This window comes from Myotis brandtii, unplaced genomic scaffold (genome assembly GCF_000412655.1).
Source record: "Myotis brandtii unplaced genomic scaffold, ASM41265v1 scaffold744, whole genome shotgun sequence".
In the NCBI taxonomy this organism is placed as follows: domain Eukaryota; kingdom Metazoa; phylum Chordata; class Mammalia; order Chiroptera; family Vespertilionidae; genus Myotis; species Myotis brandtii.
Window position 1 is genome coordinate 1767851 of NW_005370965.1, and position 20109 is coordinate 1787959.

Below are 20109 nucleotides of genomic sequence, written 5' to 3' on the forward strand. Positions count from 1 at the left end.
GCACACTGGCCAGGGCGCAACTCAGTTTTAAAAAATTACTTCAAGAAACATGTTGGCTATTACTCAGCCCAAGTAAACCAGGTATATATTCTCCAAATGAAATGGCAGAATCCTTTCCTATAATCTGGATCTAATATATATATATCTTACAAGCTCTATGTCATCTGCCAAAAAGAGTATATCTTACAAATATAATTCCTAAATTATCAAAGCTTTAGGCACTTATCCTCACCAGTCTAAGATTTTTCAGCAACATTAAGGATAGGCTATCTCAAATAATTTATGTTCCTAAAACAACAACAACAAAAAACATTCTTTTCAGTTTTGGTTCCAGTCTCTAATACGATGGAATTGGCATATGTTAATATTTATATTCATGTAAAGTCTTGTGAGATTTAGTTTTCAGACATCACTCTGTCTTTCAAATGGTATCTTATGTATCTGACGGTATCTATAATTGTTTCAGGAAATCTAAATACTAGAGATAGCAATCACACTGCCAAGCTCTACTTCTAGACAATCCAAAGTAGAAGAACTATCTTCCAACATGCTCTACATTGCCTCCAAATATGTGTATATGCTTAAACATACGCTCACCTATAAAATTAACTATTAGACCTTTAAACTATTTAGCTTCAATTTCTGAAAGAAAAAAAACCTCTTTGCTTGCAGTTAGCTGAGAGATCTTTCTAGTTAATGAATGAGGGCATTCTACTATTTCCAGAAGATTCTAGAAAATGGAATACAAACCCAATATAAACTATTTCTGAAAAAAGTACAATATAGCACAATATTTTTACCACTTTGATACATAATTGATATTTATATTTCAGAATACTTTAATTTTTAAGCAAATCTCAAAAGTTAACTAATCCTATGGCAACACAGAAACTCTATTTACTAATCTTACCTTCGAAGAAAAGGACTAGGTTGTATCTCTCTAGAATAATTTTGAAAAAAGAAAAACTTTCATTCTATTCCATATTTATTAATTAACGGAGAAGAAAAACAAAGGTGTAGAAAAAAGAAAGAAGAAAAAAGAAAGAAAGTTATAGCACCCAGAACATAAACACAAAGATACTGAGGCAGAAAAAGAGAACAGCATACCAAAAATATGTATCAAGTTGATATACAATTGTAAATAGAGATATTGTAAAGGTAATTCATGCATTTGGTGCTAACTAGTTGATTGCTAGGGTTCCCTAAAATTCTAAGGATCTATAATGATGCAACATTTTTACATTCAAGGAACCTATTTTTGTGGCCTAAAAGATACCTGCACAAAGAATCTCCCTCACACCTAACAAGATCCATCCATATCTGAAAACATTATACACTTTAATGTATACACTAAGAATTATTTAGTTGCAAACTGCAACAGTGGAAGTAGCAGCAAAGATGACCAAGGACCTCCAAGATCGTTTCATTTTAAGGTCTATGTCAGATCAATTAACTTATTCACCATCATAGCAAATTTTTTTCAATTTGCTATAATAATAAAATCTTGCTATAATAATAAAATCTTGCTGCTAGACTGGTAACAATGGGACCAACAATTACCTAATTATTAGATAAAAAATGTATTAGGCTCATTTCAATCTGACAAGAATGCCTTTCAATTTAGTTGTCTATTTTTATCATATACATTATGAACAAATAACCCACAAACTCAGGAGAAAGAAACAGTAAAAATACTACAATTCTTTGGAATATCCTGAGAATAAGGGAGATAATATACATGAGAATTTTTTGTTCCCACAGAGACAATTTCATACTAGTTGCTGAAATACAAATACATTATTTACTGATATGTTTGAAATGGTCTGTTCAATAAGTACACTCTAAAAACAAAGTTAAAAAAAATTAGAAGAAATAAATCCTCAAAACATGGTTCACGAAGGCCAAATGTCTGCAGTTATTTAAAAAATGACATCTACCAGGGAAGAAATGATAAAATGGAACACACTAAGAGAGTAAATGATGACAAATCAGAAAACATTTACTATTCTTAAAAGACAGGACAGAAACTTTCTAAATATTAATGAGGAAATTTGAGAATAAACATGCTCTATCAGAGCCATTTAGGAAGATAGTGTTCTAACAAAAAGGCATGGTAGAGAAAGCATTGGTTTATCATGAAACCTGTTTTGAATTTCAGTTCTATCATTTAGCTCTATAACAATGGGAAATTTTATTAACTATTTTGGAATTCAATTTCTTTCTCTTTTAAAAAATGAGAATATTGGTTAACTTCTAAGTTTCCACTGGAAAAATTAAAAATTCTCACTCCTAGGAAATGGTACTAATCTTAAATTTAGAAAAAAACTGTTTTAACTGTAGCTCCTTAGATAAATTGATTACATTTAATTACCTTCATTTATGAAGTTTTAGACAAAACCATTTCTAAAGTCTTTTTTCAGTTTCTACTTCTTATAAGAATCATATTATGAAAAGAAAACTCAAAATGGTCCCTTTGAAATAAAGAGCACATAAACAACTCCTTAGCTGGATCTAACTATCCTATATCCTAGGTCAGTGGTCGGCAAACTGGCCCCTTGAGTGTGGCTCTTCCACAAAATACCACATGCGGGCACGCACATATAGTGCGATTGAAACTTCGTGGCCCATGCCACGGGGCCAAAGAGCCACATGTGGCTCACGAGCCGCGGTTTGCCAACCACTGTCCTAGGTAAATCTTAGCAAAGCCTAACAGCAGCTCGTGGGAGACATCTGTTGCTGAAACTGGGAATTTAGCACATGTGTGAGCTACAGGAATATAGGGGCAAAGTGAATTGTTAATTTGAGAGCAAACAAAAATCTTTTCAATTAGTTCATCAACTTCCTATGTGGCAGAATATACACACTAGGCCACTGATTTATATAACTTGAAATATAGTCACTCATAGGGAGAATGAACAGCTGACAAGAAGCAAAACAAAGAAAGAGACTATCATGAGTAGGATTCTTTACACAAGCCAACAGTTACTAAGAGTACACCTAGAAGATATACTTTCCATACTAAAATTATCTAGTTTGAAAATCTTTAAAATACCCAAACCTTTCTGGATAGCAATAATAAAATCATTAGAGCAAAGATTTAAGAAGATGAGGATCACAGCTCAGTTAAAACGATATATCAAAGATGACAGGAAAGAAATAGAACTATTCAACTTCTATTTTGCTTCTTCCATCTTTTCTCTCAGGAGAATGATTTTTAGACCAGAAAGATAAAAAGCAATGTGAAGATGGATCAAAATGCAAAACAGGTGAAGAGAATGACTGCCTTAAATGAGTTCAAGTCTCTAAAATAAATGAACCACCTCCCTGAAATAGAACTTGCCACTGTAATCATAGAACTACTGCTGACAAATCTGAGGAAAAATAGAAAATCGAAAAGGTACAACAGTGGCTAAATAAAATATCCCAATGTTCAGAACAAAACTTTTCAAGAAAGTGGATTTGAGAAATTAAAAGTAAAGTTGGGTGCAGATCTTTTTAAAAAAATGTAGAATAGCTTAATATACATAGGTTTTGTTAGATCTTAGAAAAGGAATGAACACTTGACGCATCTATAGATTTACTAAATTAAGAAACAATAAGCAACTAATCACATACCTTGTTTTGGAGGTATCAGATTAGCAGATCTGTGTAATACATTTAGAATTTAGTGAAGGCTCTCTAGTATCTTTGTAAACAAGTTGGACAAATGAGGGTTAGAGGATAATACAGTGAACATTAGTAGTTGGTTGAACAACCTCATTCAATAAAACTCACTGGTATAAGGAGAAATCAATTAGCATGCCATATGGGTCTGTGCTTTGCAATTTTACTCAACATTTTTATCTACAACTAGAAGCCCGATGCATTAAGATTCGTGCAAGAATAGGCCTTCCTTCCCCTGGCGGCCGGCATGCGGCGGGGCTCGCTCCGGCAGTCTGTGCAGCAGTGGCGGAGGCGGGGAGGACTGGAGAGGTTGGGTGCGCTAGTGCGTTTCACTTTCCCACTGTGAAAGTGGGATGCAACTGGCCCCCTTCCTCATCCTCTTCCTCCTCCGCCCTCCCTCCCTCCACGCTCATTGCCCCTTCCCTATTGATTTGGCAAGATAGGGAGGAGGGAGATCTGATAATTTGAGTTACTGTGTAGGTGGCTTCTTTCATCTATTCAAAACAAAGCTGAGCCACCTGCCGCTGCCACCACGGCTGCCACCATCACCCCTTGGCTGGCCCAGGTCTCCCAGGGCACACTAACTGTGCACCGAGTGAGCTCCAGCGCGCATCCACACCCGCGGGGCTGCTCCAACGCTAGGGTTTTGTTTACCAGAGCAGCAGGGCAGGGGTGGGGTAGAGGGAGATGCCAGACACCGGGAGCTACGACCTCAGGCACCAGAGGGTTGCCTCTGAGGCCAGAGGCTGGGCCACAGGGAGGCTGCAAGGATGGTTGACAGGTGTGGAGCGCAGCAGGGAGGCCCTGAGGAGGCGTGCTGCCCAGAGGCCCAGAGTGGCAGGGGGCGGGGCTGCTGCCACCTTTGTTGGGTTAATTTGCATACTAGCTCCTGATTGGCTGTGGGGGCGTCATGAAGTGATGGTCAATTCACATATTTCTCTTTTATTAGATATGATAGGAAGAAAATCTTTTATAGCCTGCAGTAATTGGATAGCTTCCTATCTGGGAGATAATGGAGAAGATCCTGTAATCAGTTCATAGTAGATGGTCAATACATATTTGTCAAGTTATATCACAACTCTCTGTAACAAAGGTTCACTCCCAGGAACTCGGGGTAGAAAATCTATATCAGAGATTAAAAGGATACGAGACACTTGACTCATCTAACATGTACCCTGGGAACTTATTTTGTGTAATTTCATCACAAATAAGCTGTAACAAGCAGTGTCCAAATAGAGCTTAAAAGAAGTACTTTTAATTTCCTCTGTTAGATTTTAAGATAAAAACAAAACAGTGGTATTTGAAATCAGAGCTAAGCAGACAGTGAGAACTAATGGAAGAAGCACTACTCCATCTACCACCACTATTATAATTACCACTAACGCACACTTAAACCGCATTTACTATTGCCAGAGCCTGTCCTAAAGGCTTAGATAATCATAAAAAACACACACAAATATTATACCCATTTCACAGACAAGTAATCTGAGGCTTAAGGAGGATAAGTAGCAAGCCCAAAGTTACTCAGCTAATAAGTAGCAGAGCCAGGATTCAATACAGGCAGATTGGTTTCAGAATGTGTCCTCTTAATCACAACTATATTATAATACCAAAGGCTTCTCCAAATCTTCAAGTCCAAAAAATAGTATTTTTAAGCCTGCAAGTTTTTGTTTTTTTTTTTTACCATTTTGCATTTAAACAAAGCCTATTACCTTTTACTTTCATGAAAGAGCTTCAAGAACTCTATAAACCTGTGTAAGAGGTGTCATCCCATTTGAATTACCAATATACATGGGAAGAGGAATACTGAAGGTGTTACTCAGATTTTAAAAAGTGAATAAGCAGAAACGTAACAAAAAATAAAGAGAAATAATAAGTGATTTTACTCTTTCTCAAATAGGTTCTCAGAATCCCAAGACAAACTTGCTTATTAGTCAGGTGACCAGTACTAATCTTATTGTTAAATGGTCCTTATTCTAAACCTAAATATATTCCTCAGGTATTTGAATTTCTGTTTAGTTACTGACTATAAAAAGAAATGGAATATAAATAGAACTGGAAGTTAGAAATGATTACCTGAATAGAATGAACCCAAGTGATTCTACTGCTGCCCTTCTGACATCGTCATTAACATCGCTCACCTGGGAAAAAATTTAAGAATGATTACATTATACCATGCATTTTATTACCAGATCAAACTTATAGGAACCAACATCATTCAAATATACATTAGACCTCATTAATATGTTATTCTTTTATTAGAATGTCTTTCCCCAATTTAGAAAAACTTGTCTGAGAATGTCTTTACTTCAGGGCTTACAAGTTTTAAAACTTGGTGGTGTTTAAGGTTCAGAACTACTTCTAAAGACTATTTCAGCTGCATTATGGCTTTTGTGGGCTACTATGAAATCCTAACCATTCCTTCAATGTTATTTTCAAAAACTTATGTCCTAAGGTTCAAGCAAAACGCAAACATTTAGAACATACCACATTCTACACTGATAAAGGATAAACTACTAGTAAGTACTGTGGGATGTGATTATCTCTGGGAAGGAGTTATGGATAGTTTTAAGCCCATTCTGCATGGGAAGTATTGACCTTGGGTTTATCTCCTCCCAGCATCATGAGAGCAGAAACCTACTGAGTTAAGACATATGTGGGGTGCTTGCTGTGTTACCAGGCAACAGTATTTATTGTTGAGAAGCTATATTTGGATTAGGAGGACTGAGTGGAAAAGCCTCTTGAAAAACATGGGCATTGGCTTTCCTGTGTAATGTTTTTCTTGAAATAGGGCATGTTCCTTAGGGGAGCCTGAAAGCTAGCTTCCCAGGCTGTGAAAAGAAATGGTTCCTATTGTTCATTAGGTTTCCTGGTCCCAGGGCTGCTGCACAGACTCACATAATAGTCTTGTCTCTTCAATGAGGGTGCCCCTTGGAGTTTCAGAAGTCATTGCACCTGAATGACTTTACGGATTTTCATTCAAACTGACAGACTGTTATCCTGTCCTTCATCCTTCTGAAAAACTATGTGAACCTGATGCTTGGATACAGCTGATCATGTCCTGTGAATGAGAATCTGAACCTGAGACCACTGATAGTGGTCATGTGATGTAGGTGCTGCACTCACCTAGACATGTAGGGTCCATTTGCAAACTTTCCCTTCCATCCCATCCCCAAGAAAGATCACAGTACTTACAGCAACATGTAGCAGGCGTCGTATAGCTTTGTTGTTACCCGAGCCACAGTAAGCCATGGCTACGGTATACATTCCAGACCGTCGAAGAATTGGGTCCTAAGAAAACAATTCAATATCAATCACCAACTTATTTCAAACAATAACTTCTATAGACTAATGGGCATAGTTGTATGCACTGGGAGAGTTTGTTTTAGGTAGGAAAAGACGAATTCAAGAACTATTTTGTGGTTGGTATTTTCTAAATGAATGGGGAAATAAGACTAACATGAGGAATTAACTGCTTGAAATTCCCAACATTCTGTGAAACATAACATGCCTGTTCTGCCTCATACATTCTAGAAAGTATAAACTCAGTATCAACATCTACTGCCCTGTGACACTCAACTTCCATTTATCAAAGGGACACAAAGAAGCCAGTTTCTATTCCATATTCTAACTTGCTTTTACTTTATTATTTAATTTGTTGGCACTGAACACTGAGTAAGAAATACAGAGGTCTGATAGTTGAGCAAAATAATTAGTCATTTTATCAGTAAATTATAGCAGTGGTTCTTTTTTTTAAATGTTTTTATTGATTTTTAGAGAGAGAGGAAGGGAAAATTACAGAGAGATAGAAACACTGATGAAAGACAGACATCAATCGGCTGTCTCCTGCACGCCGCTCACTGGAGATTGAGCTCACAACCTGGGCATGTGTGACCTCTTGGTTCATGGGTTGATGCTCAACCACTGAGTCACACTGACTGGGCTAGAAATAGTTCTTTTAATCAGATTATAGAGGACAGTATACTGCTGACTACTTATAATAATACCAATGTGAAAAGCAAACAAAAGACAATGGAAAAAACCTCATTCAATTAAGTAAGTAGAGATTGGCACTATTTTTTAAAATGAAAAACAAGGAAGTAAACTTTATCTTATTAAATGATTATGAAATCATCCCAAAAACACTATTTCTAAAAGCAATTAACTTGTAAATTACTAAATAAACATTTTTTGATTTATCTGAAAATCACTGATCTGAAATCTTCATTAAATTTAAAATCATCACCTCCTGTTCACATCCCCTAATCAGTATTTTTGTTTTCTAAATTCTATTAGATTTTATATATCTTATGAAAAGTTGTATTAACAAATGTAGCTAGGTGTTCTGAGGGGAACAGAGATAATTTCTAGTGAAGCTAAGTGTTTTATAAATGGTGGAAATAACTGGAAGGTGAGGGAGTGCCAAGAGAAGAGGATGGATGTGTGATTCACCTTATCACGGCAGAGAGATTCAATGAGAGCATCGGCCTCTTCCATCCTCCCATACATTACTAGTGCAATGCCAACGGCAAGACCACGCAGAATCTTCTCATGTTGAGTTTCTTGTGCATAGCCGACCATGTCCTCAATAGCCTGGGCATTTTTAGAGCCCAACATAACCAAACCTAGGGCCAGGCCAGCTGCTTCCCCTAGTGAGTAAAAAATTAAACAACAAGAGCTATATATATAAACTCAATACAACATACCCTATTGGGAGCGGCATATTAGCACCAACTATCAAAACAACCATTAGCCCTGCCTGCGTGGCTCAGTGGTTAGACTGTCAACCCACTAACTGAAAGGACGTGGGTTCGATTCCGGTCAAGGGCACTTACCTGGGCTGCAGGTTCCCTGCCTTGCTTGGGACACGTTGAGGAGGCAACCAATTGATGTGGCTTTCTCACATCAATGTTTCTCTCCTCTCTCCCCATCCCTTCCAGTCTTTCTAAAAATTAATGGAAAATATTTCCTCCAGTGAGGACTAATAAAAAACAAAACAAAACAACCCAATCATTAGCTTCTGACTGCATTTTTTCAAACCATCTGATAAAAAGGAGGGTATTTTATATAGTTGTATATTTATAGCTTTTTTCTTTTTAAATCTTAACTGAGGGTACCATAGTAACCTACAGTGATTTCAATGGAGACATTATAACATTTTTTCTACATTATCAGCAGATAGTCCTATGACATAAGTAGGTCACTCTAATAAATTTGTGTTTGTATTTACAAAAGTCAGTTATATAGAGATACACACAGGCTATGCCATTTTTAAAAGCCTTTATATTACAAACATTTTTTTGAGTTTGACAAATGGGGGAAAAATCCACTCCCTCTTCAAGTAGAGAATCGTTAGATTTTTAAGAGGCTATACAAATTATAGGTAGAAAATAAATATTACAGTTAAATTAAATAAACCTAAAATTTGTTGTCTTTAGAATCACTTACCTGTCACAGCATCATCCTGATAAAGGTTTGTTTTTAGCAAATCATACACATCCTGGCGTGCAGTCCCCATGGCAGCCAAACCAAGGCCCAGACTGCCACCATGTCGAACAATCTAGGAGAAAAAGCATGGGCTCCATTGATGTAGTACATTGTACTTAAAATCCAAGCTTTAATTCTAATTTCAAAATATATTTTGATATAAATATGTAGAGCAGTTGGCTTAGTTAGAATGATCAAAGGATTTGAAAATCAAAAGGCCAATGGTAACCTCAGAAATTTCAATTTCAAAAGAATGGTGCTTGCTGATACAAAATAATAGTGAATTTAGAAGTGAATAAAAGAAGAAGAAAATGTGGAGTGAGACTATAACTCTCAATACATTTATGTAAGAGGAAGATGACAACAACTAAGAGGAAGTAGCAAGTAACAAGGAAAATTTTTGTTAGGATAGGTGAGACATGAATATGCTTATGGGCTGAGCGGGGAAAGACGGCATAGAGGGAGGCTGAAAAGGAGAAAAAGGTAGATCTTTTAATGGAATATGGAATAAAGTGGGAGAATATGGAGTCAAGAGCAAAAGTTGGTCTTTACTTGAAGAGGGACACCTGGTCATCTGTCATTTTTTTAATGCACCCTATCTTTTTATTGGTGATAGCACCCCAATCTTGCTTGAAGAATACTCCTCCCCCATTGGTTAATCTTGGTGGGACTGTCATTTAAGAAGCTTCTACCTTCTTCTAGCCAAAGTATTGGCCTATGATTCAAAGATAGGTCAACTGGACGCTTTTCTAGAATTTTAATCGTTTTTAAGTGGATTGACCCAAGGACCAAAAACATTTAAGCTCACTCATCCTGACAGTAGGGCCCTGAAGAGACAATTCCATTATTCCTATTATCTATTTCCCTATAGCTACCCTGGCTCTTAACCGTTGTGAGAACTGGTTCATCAGCTTGTCCTTTAATTACATAAGCTACTTCCAATAAATTACTTGTTTAAGTTAGTCAGAGGTGGTTTCTGTTGCTGGCAACCAAAAAGCTTTGTCTGATAAGTAAGTTTTTACCTGAGACCCGAGGAAGTAAGGTAAAGGTATGTGTAAATGTAGAGAAGATCTTGGATAGGGGGCTTACAAACTGGGACAGATGTTTCTATTGGCCTCAACCTTTTCACTAAAACAGGAGGACAAAGTTTTTTAGCTGACTCAGCTACTCTCCTAAAAGGTTTCTAAAAGAGTCTAACATAAACATTAAAGTCTAAAATCCTATTTCAAGGTACCTTAAAATAAGATAGAGCTAACTAAGTTTTTTCAAAAATTGACATTTAATACTTATCAAAGATCAAAAAAAGCAAGAATTCTGATTCCAAAGAGAGGATATGCAATTTCTTTGGGACTAGTTTCCTGCAAAATGATTGGATTAGACTAAATGTTCACTAAGGTCATCTATATAACATTACAAAACTCTAAAGTGTGGGAATAAAACGTGTGTTTTGAAAACAATACTGTTTGGGGACTTCCCAAATATAACAAAATTTCTATTCACTAAAATAATTTGGCGAATGTTTTCCTGGACCCTTAACTAATGAAAATTTAGTTTTCCATTCTAACACTTACATCATTGCTGGCATTCTTAAGCTGATTAAGCAGATAGTCAATTATATCACCTCCATGATTGGCATGAATTAGACCTAATGCATAGAGACCTCCACCTTCCTGATAGGCTGATCCTGGAGAGGTGTCCTTGGGAAGATATGTTGCCATTAACTGTAATGCTTCCTTCTCATGACCCTGTAAATTGGAGCCACAACAAAGGTGTCAGTAAGAGAAAGTAAGAAAAAGAGCTAACATTTTCTATGATTATTGCTTTTCTCCAGCATGTTCACTTGCTAAAAGAGGAGGAGGAAATGGGGCTCTTATACAACTTTATCACTTGAATGAGAGAAGAGCCTTTCAGAGACCCAGTCACATCCTATTTAGAAACAAATGCTTCAATTTTTCCCCTTGTTCTATAACATTTCCCCAAATTCATTTTATATTATGCAAACAACTTATTTCAATTCATCCTTTGAGAAATGGCTTAATTTTCATAGGAAAAGGATTTCCACCTTTTATTAAAAACCAACACATTTATATGTACTTTAATATCTTACTTTATCCTTCCCTATAAGAGGACTGATTTAACAAAATGTACATGTCAATGAATTATAGTAAACTTCTACATTTTATTAATTCCAGAAAGACTGCTCTGTTCTAATGCCTATTCCCACTGATCAGTGTATATTACCTTGTGAATTACACCCAAACTGGCTGTAGCTGTAAATTTTGCCCAGTTAGTGGCCCTGGCCAACCATTCCAAGTTATCTCTGTAAGAAAAGAAAATTAAGTAATTCTACTGAAACCAATTCCCCAGGCATTTTACAATTCTAAAGTCAAAGCATTAAAAATTTACCTTGAACTATTACAAATCTTTCACTGTATGGATCACAAATTACTGCTGATTCTATTTTACCTAAGTTGTTCTTAATATTTTGAAGACTTTTAAAAAATGCATAATATGTAATTCCACTATGAACAAAAGCAAAACTATACTAAATTTCTGAGCTTAATATATTTCATTCAAAAGCTGATACTCAAGCCAATTAATGAAGAGAATTAATTTTGCCTTAAAACAAGTAGGGCCCTGGCTGGGGTAGCTCAGTTGGTTAGAGGGTTGTCCTGATACGTCAAGGTTGCGGGTTTGATCCCCAGTCAGGGCACTTACAAGAAACAACCAATGAATGCATAAATAAGTTGAACAACAAATCTATCTCGTTCTCTCTCTCTAAAATTAATACATAAAAAAACTTAAAGAGAAAGAACCAGCCTCAATTAAAAAAGAAACAAGTAGGCATATGCAATAAGTAAATATATAAAATAGCATAAATAAAATTTAAAATCCAGGACTGGCAGCAGGGGAAGTCTCCAATCCATGTAACAATGTCAACAGAGTTTCTGTTAAAGATGACTGTACAAAGCAGAAATCTTCCAGTATATTTACCTAAGAAACTGGTCACTGGTAGTCCCACAATGCATAAAAGAGTTTGCTATAACAGTTGCCGTATGACATACAGAATTCCGTACTGCATCCTTACAAAAACAAACAGAGTTTTATCATTGGCAGAGTATTCATACATATTGCAAACTTACCCATGAACACACAACCAGAGTCCCTGTTTTATGGTGAAACATGAATGAACTGAACTAATATATTTAAAATAATGGATCTTGGCTATTTCTTTATAAAGATTAAAAACAAACAAGTCGGAGGAAGCAAGATGGTGGCGATATAGGCAGACGCGTCCCAGGTCTTGTCCCAGAGCAAATGGAGTAAGCAGCTGAAACTAATAACACCCACCCCGAATTGGCGAAATTACTCAGCTGGTGAGACGGTTTGCAGCCAGGAAGGGCAGAGCTCCCCTGGAAAGCAGATCCAAGCAACAGCAGCCTCCTGATCACCACACCCTCTGTCTGAGGAACAGCAGCTGTACGTGAAGCCTCCCCCCACCAGCCAGAAGAGCCACCACAGCTGTGAACAACACCCACCAGAGGAGCTGCTGCCAACTGAGGAGCAGCTGCTACCGCAACCACCCAAGGAGCAACCACAGCCCAAGGAGCCACTGCCACCCAGGGAGCAGCCACTGAACGACTCAACATCTAGATATGTCAGTGAGATCAAACATGGGTAGGCAAAGAAACCCCCAAAGGAAAGAAAAGGAGGACTCGCCAGAAAAGCAGCTAAGTGAGACAGAGGCATGCAACATGACAGAAAAAGAATTCAGAATAAGGGTCCTAGCGTGCATAAACCGGATGGAGGAAAAAATCAACTACTTATGCAAGAAGCAAGAAGAAACAGATGAAAAAATCAATAACTTATGCAAGACCCAAGAAGAAATGAAGAGCGATATAGCTGCAATAAAAAACACCATTGAAAGCATCAACAGTAGACTAGGAGAAGCGGAGGACCGAATTAGTGAATTAGAAGACAAGGAAGCAAAACACACCCAAACTGTACTGCAATTGGAGAAAAAAATTAAAAGACAGGAGGAGAGCCTAAGGGAGCTTTGGGACAACATGAAACGAAACAACATACGAATAATAGGGGTGCCAGAACAACAGAAAGATGAACAAGGATTAGAAAACCTACTCGAAGAAATAATATCAGAAAACTTCCCTGAGGTGGGGAAGAAAAAAGTCACACAAGCACAGAGAGTCCCAAACAAGGTGAACCCGAAAAGACCCACACCAAGACACATCATAATTACCATGGCAAATGTTCAGGACAAAGAGAGAATCTTACAGGCTGCAAGAGAGAGACGGAAAGTTACATACAAGGGATCTCCCATTAGATTATCAAATGATTTCTCAACAGAAACACATCAGGCCAGAAAAGAATGGACAGAAATTTACAAAGTGATGCAAAGCAAAGGACTGAACCCAAGAATACTCTATCCAGCAAGGCTATCATTCAAAATTGAAGGGGAAATAAGAAGCTTCACAGACAAAAAAAGGCTAAGGGAGTTTATCACCACCAAGCCAGCAATGCAAGAAATGCTAAAGGGACTGGTGTAAAAAGAAGAAATAAAAAGCTCAGAAAGAAAACAGCCACACAAAAAAAGAAATGGCTACAAACAAGTACCTTTCAATAATAACTTTAAACGTAAACGGACTAAATGCTCCAACCAAAAGACATCGAGTGGCTGAATGGATAAAAAAACATGACCCATACATCTGCTGTCTACAAGAGACCCACCTCATTAGAAGGGACTCACACAGACTGAAAGTGAAGGGATGGAAAAATATCTTTCAGGCAAATGGAAAGGAAAAGAAAGCTGGGGTAGCAATACTTATATCAGACAAAATAGACCTCAAAGTGAAGGCCATAACAAGAGATAAGGAAGGCCACTTCATAATACTAAAGGGATCAATACAACAAGAAGATATAACCCTGGTAAACATATATGCACCCAATGCAGGAGCACCCAAATTCATAAAAAAACTCCTGGAAGATATCAAAGGAGAGATCGACAACAATACAATCATAGTAGGGGACTTTAATACACCACTGACACCACTGGATAAGCCCGCTAGACAAACAATCAGCAAAGAAACAGCAATCCTAAATGACTCACTAGATCAGATGGACTTAATTGACATCTTCAGAACACTTCACCCCAAAGCCATGGAATATACATTCCTCTCAGGTGCTCATGGGACATATTCAAAAATAGACCACATATTGGGTCACAAGCAAAGTCTCCACAAATTCAAGAAGATTGAAATCATAAAAAGCTTCTTCTCAGACCACGATGGCATAATGTTAGAAATAAACTACAATAAAAACAACCCAAAATACTCAAACACTTGGAAGCTGAATAGCATGTTATTAAATATTGATTGGGTTACCAATGACATCAAAGAAGAAATTAAAAACATCCTGGACACTAATGACAATGAAAACACAACAATCCAAAACCTATGGGACACAATGAAAGCAGTCCTGAGAGGGAAGTTTATAGCTCTACAGGCCTATCTCAAAAAACAAGAAAAAATGGTAGTAAATCATCTAACTCTTCAACTCAAAGAATTAGAAAGAGAGCAACAAGAAAACCCCAGAGTGAGCAGAAGGAAGGAGATAATAAAGATTAGAGCAGAAATAAATGACATAGAGACCAAAAAAACAATACAGAAAATCAATGAAACCAAGAGCTGGTTCTTTGAAAGGATAAACAAGATCGACAAACCTCTAGCCAGGCTCACCAAGAAGCAAAGAGAGAGGACCCAAATAAACCAAATCAGAAATGATAGAGGCGAAATAACAACAGACCCCACAGAAATACAAATGATTGTTAAACAATACTATGGACAGCTCTACTCCAACAAACTAGACAACCTGGAGGAAATGGACAAATTCCTAGGAAAATACAACATCCCAAAACTCAATCAGGAAGAATCTAAAAATCTCAATAGGCCAATAACTATGGAAGAAATTGAAGCAGTCATCAAAAAGCTCCCAGCAAACAAAAGCCCAGGACCAGATGGCTTCTCAGGGGAGTTTTACCAAACTTTCAAGGAAGAACTAAAACCTATCCTCCTCAGACTACTACAAAAAATTCAGGAGGAAGGAACACTTCCAAGCTCATTCTATGAAGCCAGCATCACCCTAATACCAAAACCAGGTAAAGACAACACAATGAAAGAGAATTACAGGCCAATATCCCTCATGAACATAGATGCCAAAATCCTCAACAAAATCTTAGCAAATCGGATCCAGCAGTACATCAGAAAGATCATACACCATGACCAAGTAGGATTTATCCCAGGAATGCAAGGATGGTACAACATCCGTAAATCAATAAACGTAATACATCACATAAACAAATTGAAAGAAAAAAACCACATGGTCATATCAATTGATGCAGAAAAAGCATTCGACAAAATCCAACACCCATTTTTGATAAAAACTCTCAGCAAGGTGGGAATAGAAGGATCATACCTCAACATAATAAAAGCCATATATGACAGGCCCACAGCCAACATCATACTCAATGGACAAAAACTAACACCATTTCCCCTAAGAACAGGAACAAGACAGGGATGCCCACTCTCGCCACTCCTCTTCAACATAGTCCTGGAAGTATTAGCCATTGCAATTAGACAAGAAGAAGAAATAAAAGGCATCCAAATTGGAAAAGAGGAAGTAAAACTGTCCTTATTTGCAGACGACATGATATTATACATACAAAACCCTAGAGACTCCATCAAAAAACTACTAGACTTAATACATGAATTTGGCAATGTAGCAGGATACAAAATTAACCCCAAGAAATCTGAGGCATTTCTATACACCAATAGTGAACTTTCAGAAAGAGAGATTATAAAAACAATCCCATTTACCATCGCACCAAAAAAATTAAGCTACCTAGGAATAAACTTAACTAAAGAGGTAAAAGACCTCTACTCAGAAAACTACAGGACATTGAAAAAAGAGATAGAGGAAGACATAAAGAGATGGAAGAACATACCATGTTCTTGGATTGGTAGAATCAACATCATTAAAATGTCCATACTACCCAAAGCAATCTATAAATTCAACGCACTTCCCATTAAAATACCAATGGCCTACTTCAAAGATCTAGAACGAACTCTCCAAAAATTCATCTGGAATAAAAAAAGACCCCGAATAGCTGCAGCGATCCTGAGAAAGAACAAAGTAGGTGGGATCTCAATGCCAGATATCAAGCTGTATTACAAAGCCACTGTTCTCAAAACTGCCTGGTACTGGCACAAGAACAGACATATAGATCAGTGGAATAGAATAGAGAGTCCAGAAATTAGCCCGAACCAATATGCTCAATTAATATTTGACAAAGGAGGCAAGAACATACAATGGAGCCAAGATAGTCTCTTCAATAAATGGTGTTGGGAAAATTGGACAGATATATGCAAGAAAATGAAACTAGACCACCAACTTACACCATACACAAGAATAAACTCAAAATGGATAAAGGACTTAAATGTACGACAGGAAACCATAAAAATTCTAGAAGAATCCAAAGGCAACAAAATCTCAGACATATGCCAAAGCAATTTCTTCACTGATACAGCTCCTAGGGCAGTTGAAACTAAAGAGAAAATGAACAAATGGGACTACATCAAAATAAAAAGCTTCTGCACAGCAAAAGAAACCATCAACAAAACAACAAGAAAACCCACTGCGTGGGAAAACATATTTGCCAACGTCATATCTGATAAGGGCCTAATCTCCAAAATTTATAGGGAACTCATACAACTTAACAAAAAGAAGATAAACAATCCAATCAAAAAATGGGCAAAGGATCTAAATAGACACCTTTCAAAAGAGGACATTCAGAAAGCCAAGAGACATATGAAAACATGCTCAAAGTCACTAATCATCCGAGAGATGCAAATCAAAACAACAATGAGGTACCATCTCACACCTGTCAGAATGGCTATCATCAACAAATCAACAAACGACAAGTGCTGGAGAGGATGTGGAGAAAAAGGAACACTTGTGCACTGCTGGTGGGAATGCAGACTGGTGCAGCCACTATGGAAGACAGTATGGAGTTTCCTCAAAAAACTGGAAATGGAACTCCCATTTGACCCTGTGATCCCACTTCTAGGAATATATCCCAAGAAACCAGAAACACCAATCAGAAAGGATATATGCACCCATATGTTCATAGCAGCACAATTCACCATAGCTAAGATCTGGAAACAGCCTAAGTGCCCATCAGTAGATGAATGGATTAGAAAACTGTGGTACATCTACACGATGGAATACTATGCTGCTGTAAAAAAGAAGGAACTCTTACAATTTGCAACGGCATGGATGGAGCTGGAGAGCATTATGCTAAGTGAAATAAGCCAGTCAATGAAGGAAAAATACCACATGATCTCACTCATTCATGGATAATAAAGACCATTACAAACTTTTGAACAATAATAGATACAGAGGCAGAGCTGCCTCAAACTGATTGTCAAACTGCAGTGGGAAGGCCAGAGAGGGTTGGGGGGCAGAAGGGAGGGGAGTAAGAGATCAACCGAAGGACTTGTATGCATGCATATAAGCAAAACCAATGGACATAAGACACTGGGGGGTAGGGGAGGCCAGGGGATTGTCAAGGGCGGGGGAAAAAAGGACACATATGTAATACCCTTTGTAATACTTTAAGCAATAAAAAAATAAAAAAAATAAAAATTAAAAAAACAACAACAAACAAGTCAAATAGAGCTTTATTTGTGGTTTTAACTTGAGGTCAATAGATTTTAGGTAGGTTAATTTAGGTAGTAGATTTTCTAGTTTTGGTGTTCTGAATAGTTTAACTTACCATTTCTCTAAACTCAAGGTCTCCAAGGTGCTGGAGTAGCTTGAGGAGCAATGCTGCACCTCTTTTGGCACTGCACCTCTGGCAGCCATCAAGTAATCGTGTGTATTTTTAATAAGACTATATTATAAAGATTAGTTTCAAATAATTGTCATAAGTGCAAATTATGTAATTCTGTGTCCTTTCGCCATTTGTAAAAATTGTATTAAAAGTTTGGAGAAGCATATTACATATGCTTTAATCAACTATTTAGTAATGGAATAGTACATGAATTTATTTAAAACCGGGTAAGTTAAGAACCACTGCTCTTAAGTTTGCAATTTAGTGGAAAAACAGACACATAAGCTCTATCAATGTGCTGACAGTGCTTTTGTCCAAGTGCTACGTGTATACATTAAAATAACAAGTGAGCTAAAAAAAAAATGGGGAAAAAAAATCCATTGAACTTCCCAATGAGAGATTAGCACAAGAACAGGAGCTCAATCAATACTAAGTCTCTTTCTTTTTCAACAAGTTTAAGAGTTTCTCCCATTGTTATTTTTATATAAAAACGTATTTCCATAATCAGGAATAAAATGCAACAAAGTATTCAGTAAGAAATAAATATAATTACTTATATTCAACAAATATTTTTTAAAAGGCTCCATTACAGATGCATTTCCTACCTTTGTGCTTTTTAGGATCATGAGATCTGTGTTATTATTTCGTATTAAAAATTGCAGATGTAACTCAATAGCCATTTCACCACTTAAAATTTTAATCATTTTCAAAGTCTGATCCTTGGGCTCTGGACTCTGCCAAAACAATAAACAAAGAATAAAAATTCACAAATTACTGAAATCCACTAAGGCAACTTTATTTTAACAGCCCAAAACCAGTAAAATTCAAATATTTCATACATACAACAATACTCATTTTAACAGTAGGATCTGGAAAACTCATGTATAATTTATTTATTAGATACCATGATACCAGCTTGATGGAAGAATGTAACTCGTTCTGAATTAGCTTCCAATGTAAAATATTTTTTAATATAAAAAAATAAGGTGTAGCTGAACCGGTTTGGCTCAGTGGATAGAGTGTTGGCCTGCGGACTGAAGGGTCCCAGGTTCGATTCTGGTCAAGGGCATGTACCTTGGTTGTGGGCACATCCCCACTGGGGGGTGTGCAGGAGGCAGCTGATGGATCTCTCTCATTGATGTTTCTAACTCTCTATCCCTCTCCCTTCTTCTCTGTGAAAAATCAATATATTAAAAAAAAAAAATAAGGTGTAAAAGAATAACCAATTACTGATGATATATAAGGAAAACTTTTATACAGAGCCAGCTTATACTTTATGTGAGGAACTGCCTAATCCAAACTGACAAAACCGAAAGCATCTTTAATCATCACATCTATATGATCTCATGAAATACCAAGCTATCAATCAACAAAACTATCCATCCAGTTAAAGAACAGCTGAAGTTCATACACCTGAGCATCAGAAACCAAAAGTCCTGATGAAGGAAAAATTTATATCCATTAATATTGCTGCTCTAATACTTAGCTAAGTCTTCTAAACACCATGAATACTAAGAAAAACGAAGACAACCAAATTGCCCACTCTATGATAAGTTGCCATTTATATAGAGGCTATACTTTTTTTCTCCCCCTGTGACAGGTAAGTCAGAGTTATTCTGAATGAAGTTCACTCTTTGGTTAGAATCTAGAGCAAGCATGTCAAACTCTCGGTCCACAACGAATATTTTTGCGCCTCAGCCAATATAATGGTATGTAAGAAACATTTAAATAAAAATTTCATAACTTAATTTTTATAATATCCTGTTATACATAATTACTAATAACGAACTGCAACGTTCACTAATGACTGATTACTATTATCGTGTTGCATTCATTTCCCTTACGCGCCTTATGCGCAGGCACACCATTTCTCTCCACTAATACTAGCAGCAAATATTTTAGCAGTGATTGCCACGTCATTAGTCTTGGACTGACTTGTTTGGTGTGCGTAACAGGAAATATTTCACTTTCGGAGAACAAGAAAAATAGTCTTATTTGCATTACGCTTATTAATTTGTGCAGTTATTCAGTGTCTGGTAAATTAATGTTCAAGA

The 20109-nt window shown here is 36.9% G+C and overlaps 1 protein-coding gene across 2 annotated transcripts in view; it reads right to left on the minus strand.

The window, feature by feature from the left end:
- Positions 1 to 20109, minus strand: part of PSMD1 (proteasome 26S subunit, non-ATPase 1) — a 95714-nt gene that overhangs the window by 58075 nt on the left and 17530 nt on the right. For both annotated transcript variants that reach the window (XM_005882971.2, XM_005882970.2), the window contains exons 9-16: positions 18661 to 18789; positions 12145 to 12233; positions 11392 to 11470; positions 10722 to 10895; positions 9112 to 9223; positions 8116 to 8312; positions 6859 to 6954; positions 5740 to 5804 (exon numbers count right to left, since the gene is read on the minus strand). In XM_005882971.2, coding sequence (XP_005883033.1) covers positions 5740 to 5804; positions 6859 to 6954; positions 8116 to 8312; positions 9112 to 9223; positions 10722 to 10895; positions 11392 to 11470; positions 12145 to 12233; positions 18661 to 18789 — 941 coding nt within the window. The remainder of the gene's footprint in view (positions 1 to 5739; positions 5805 to 6858; positions 6955 to 8115; positions 8313 to 9111; positions 9224 to 10721; positions 10896 to 11391; positions 11471 to 12144; positions 12234 to 18660; positions 18790 to 20109) is intronic.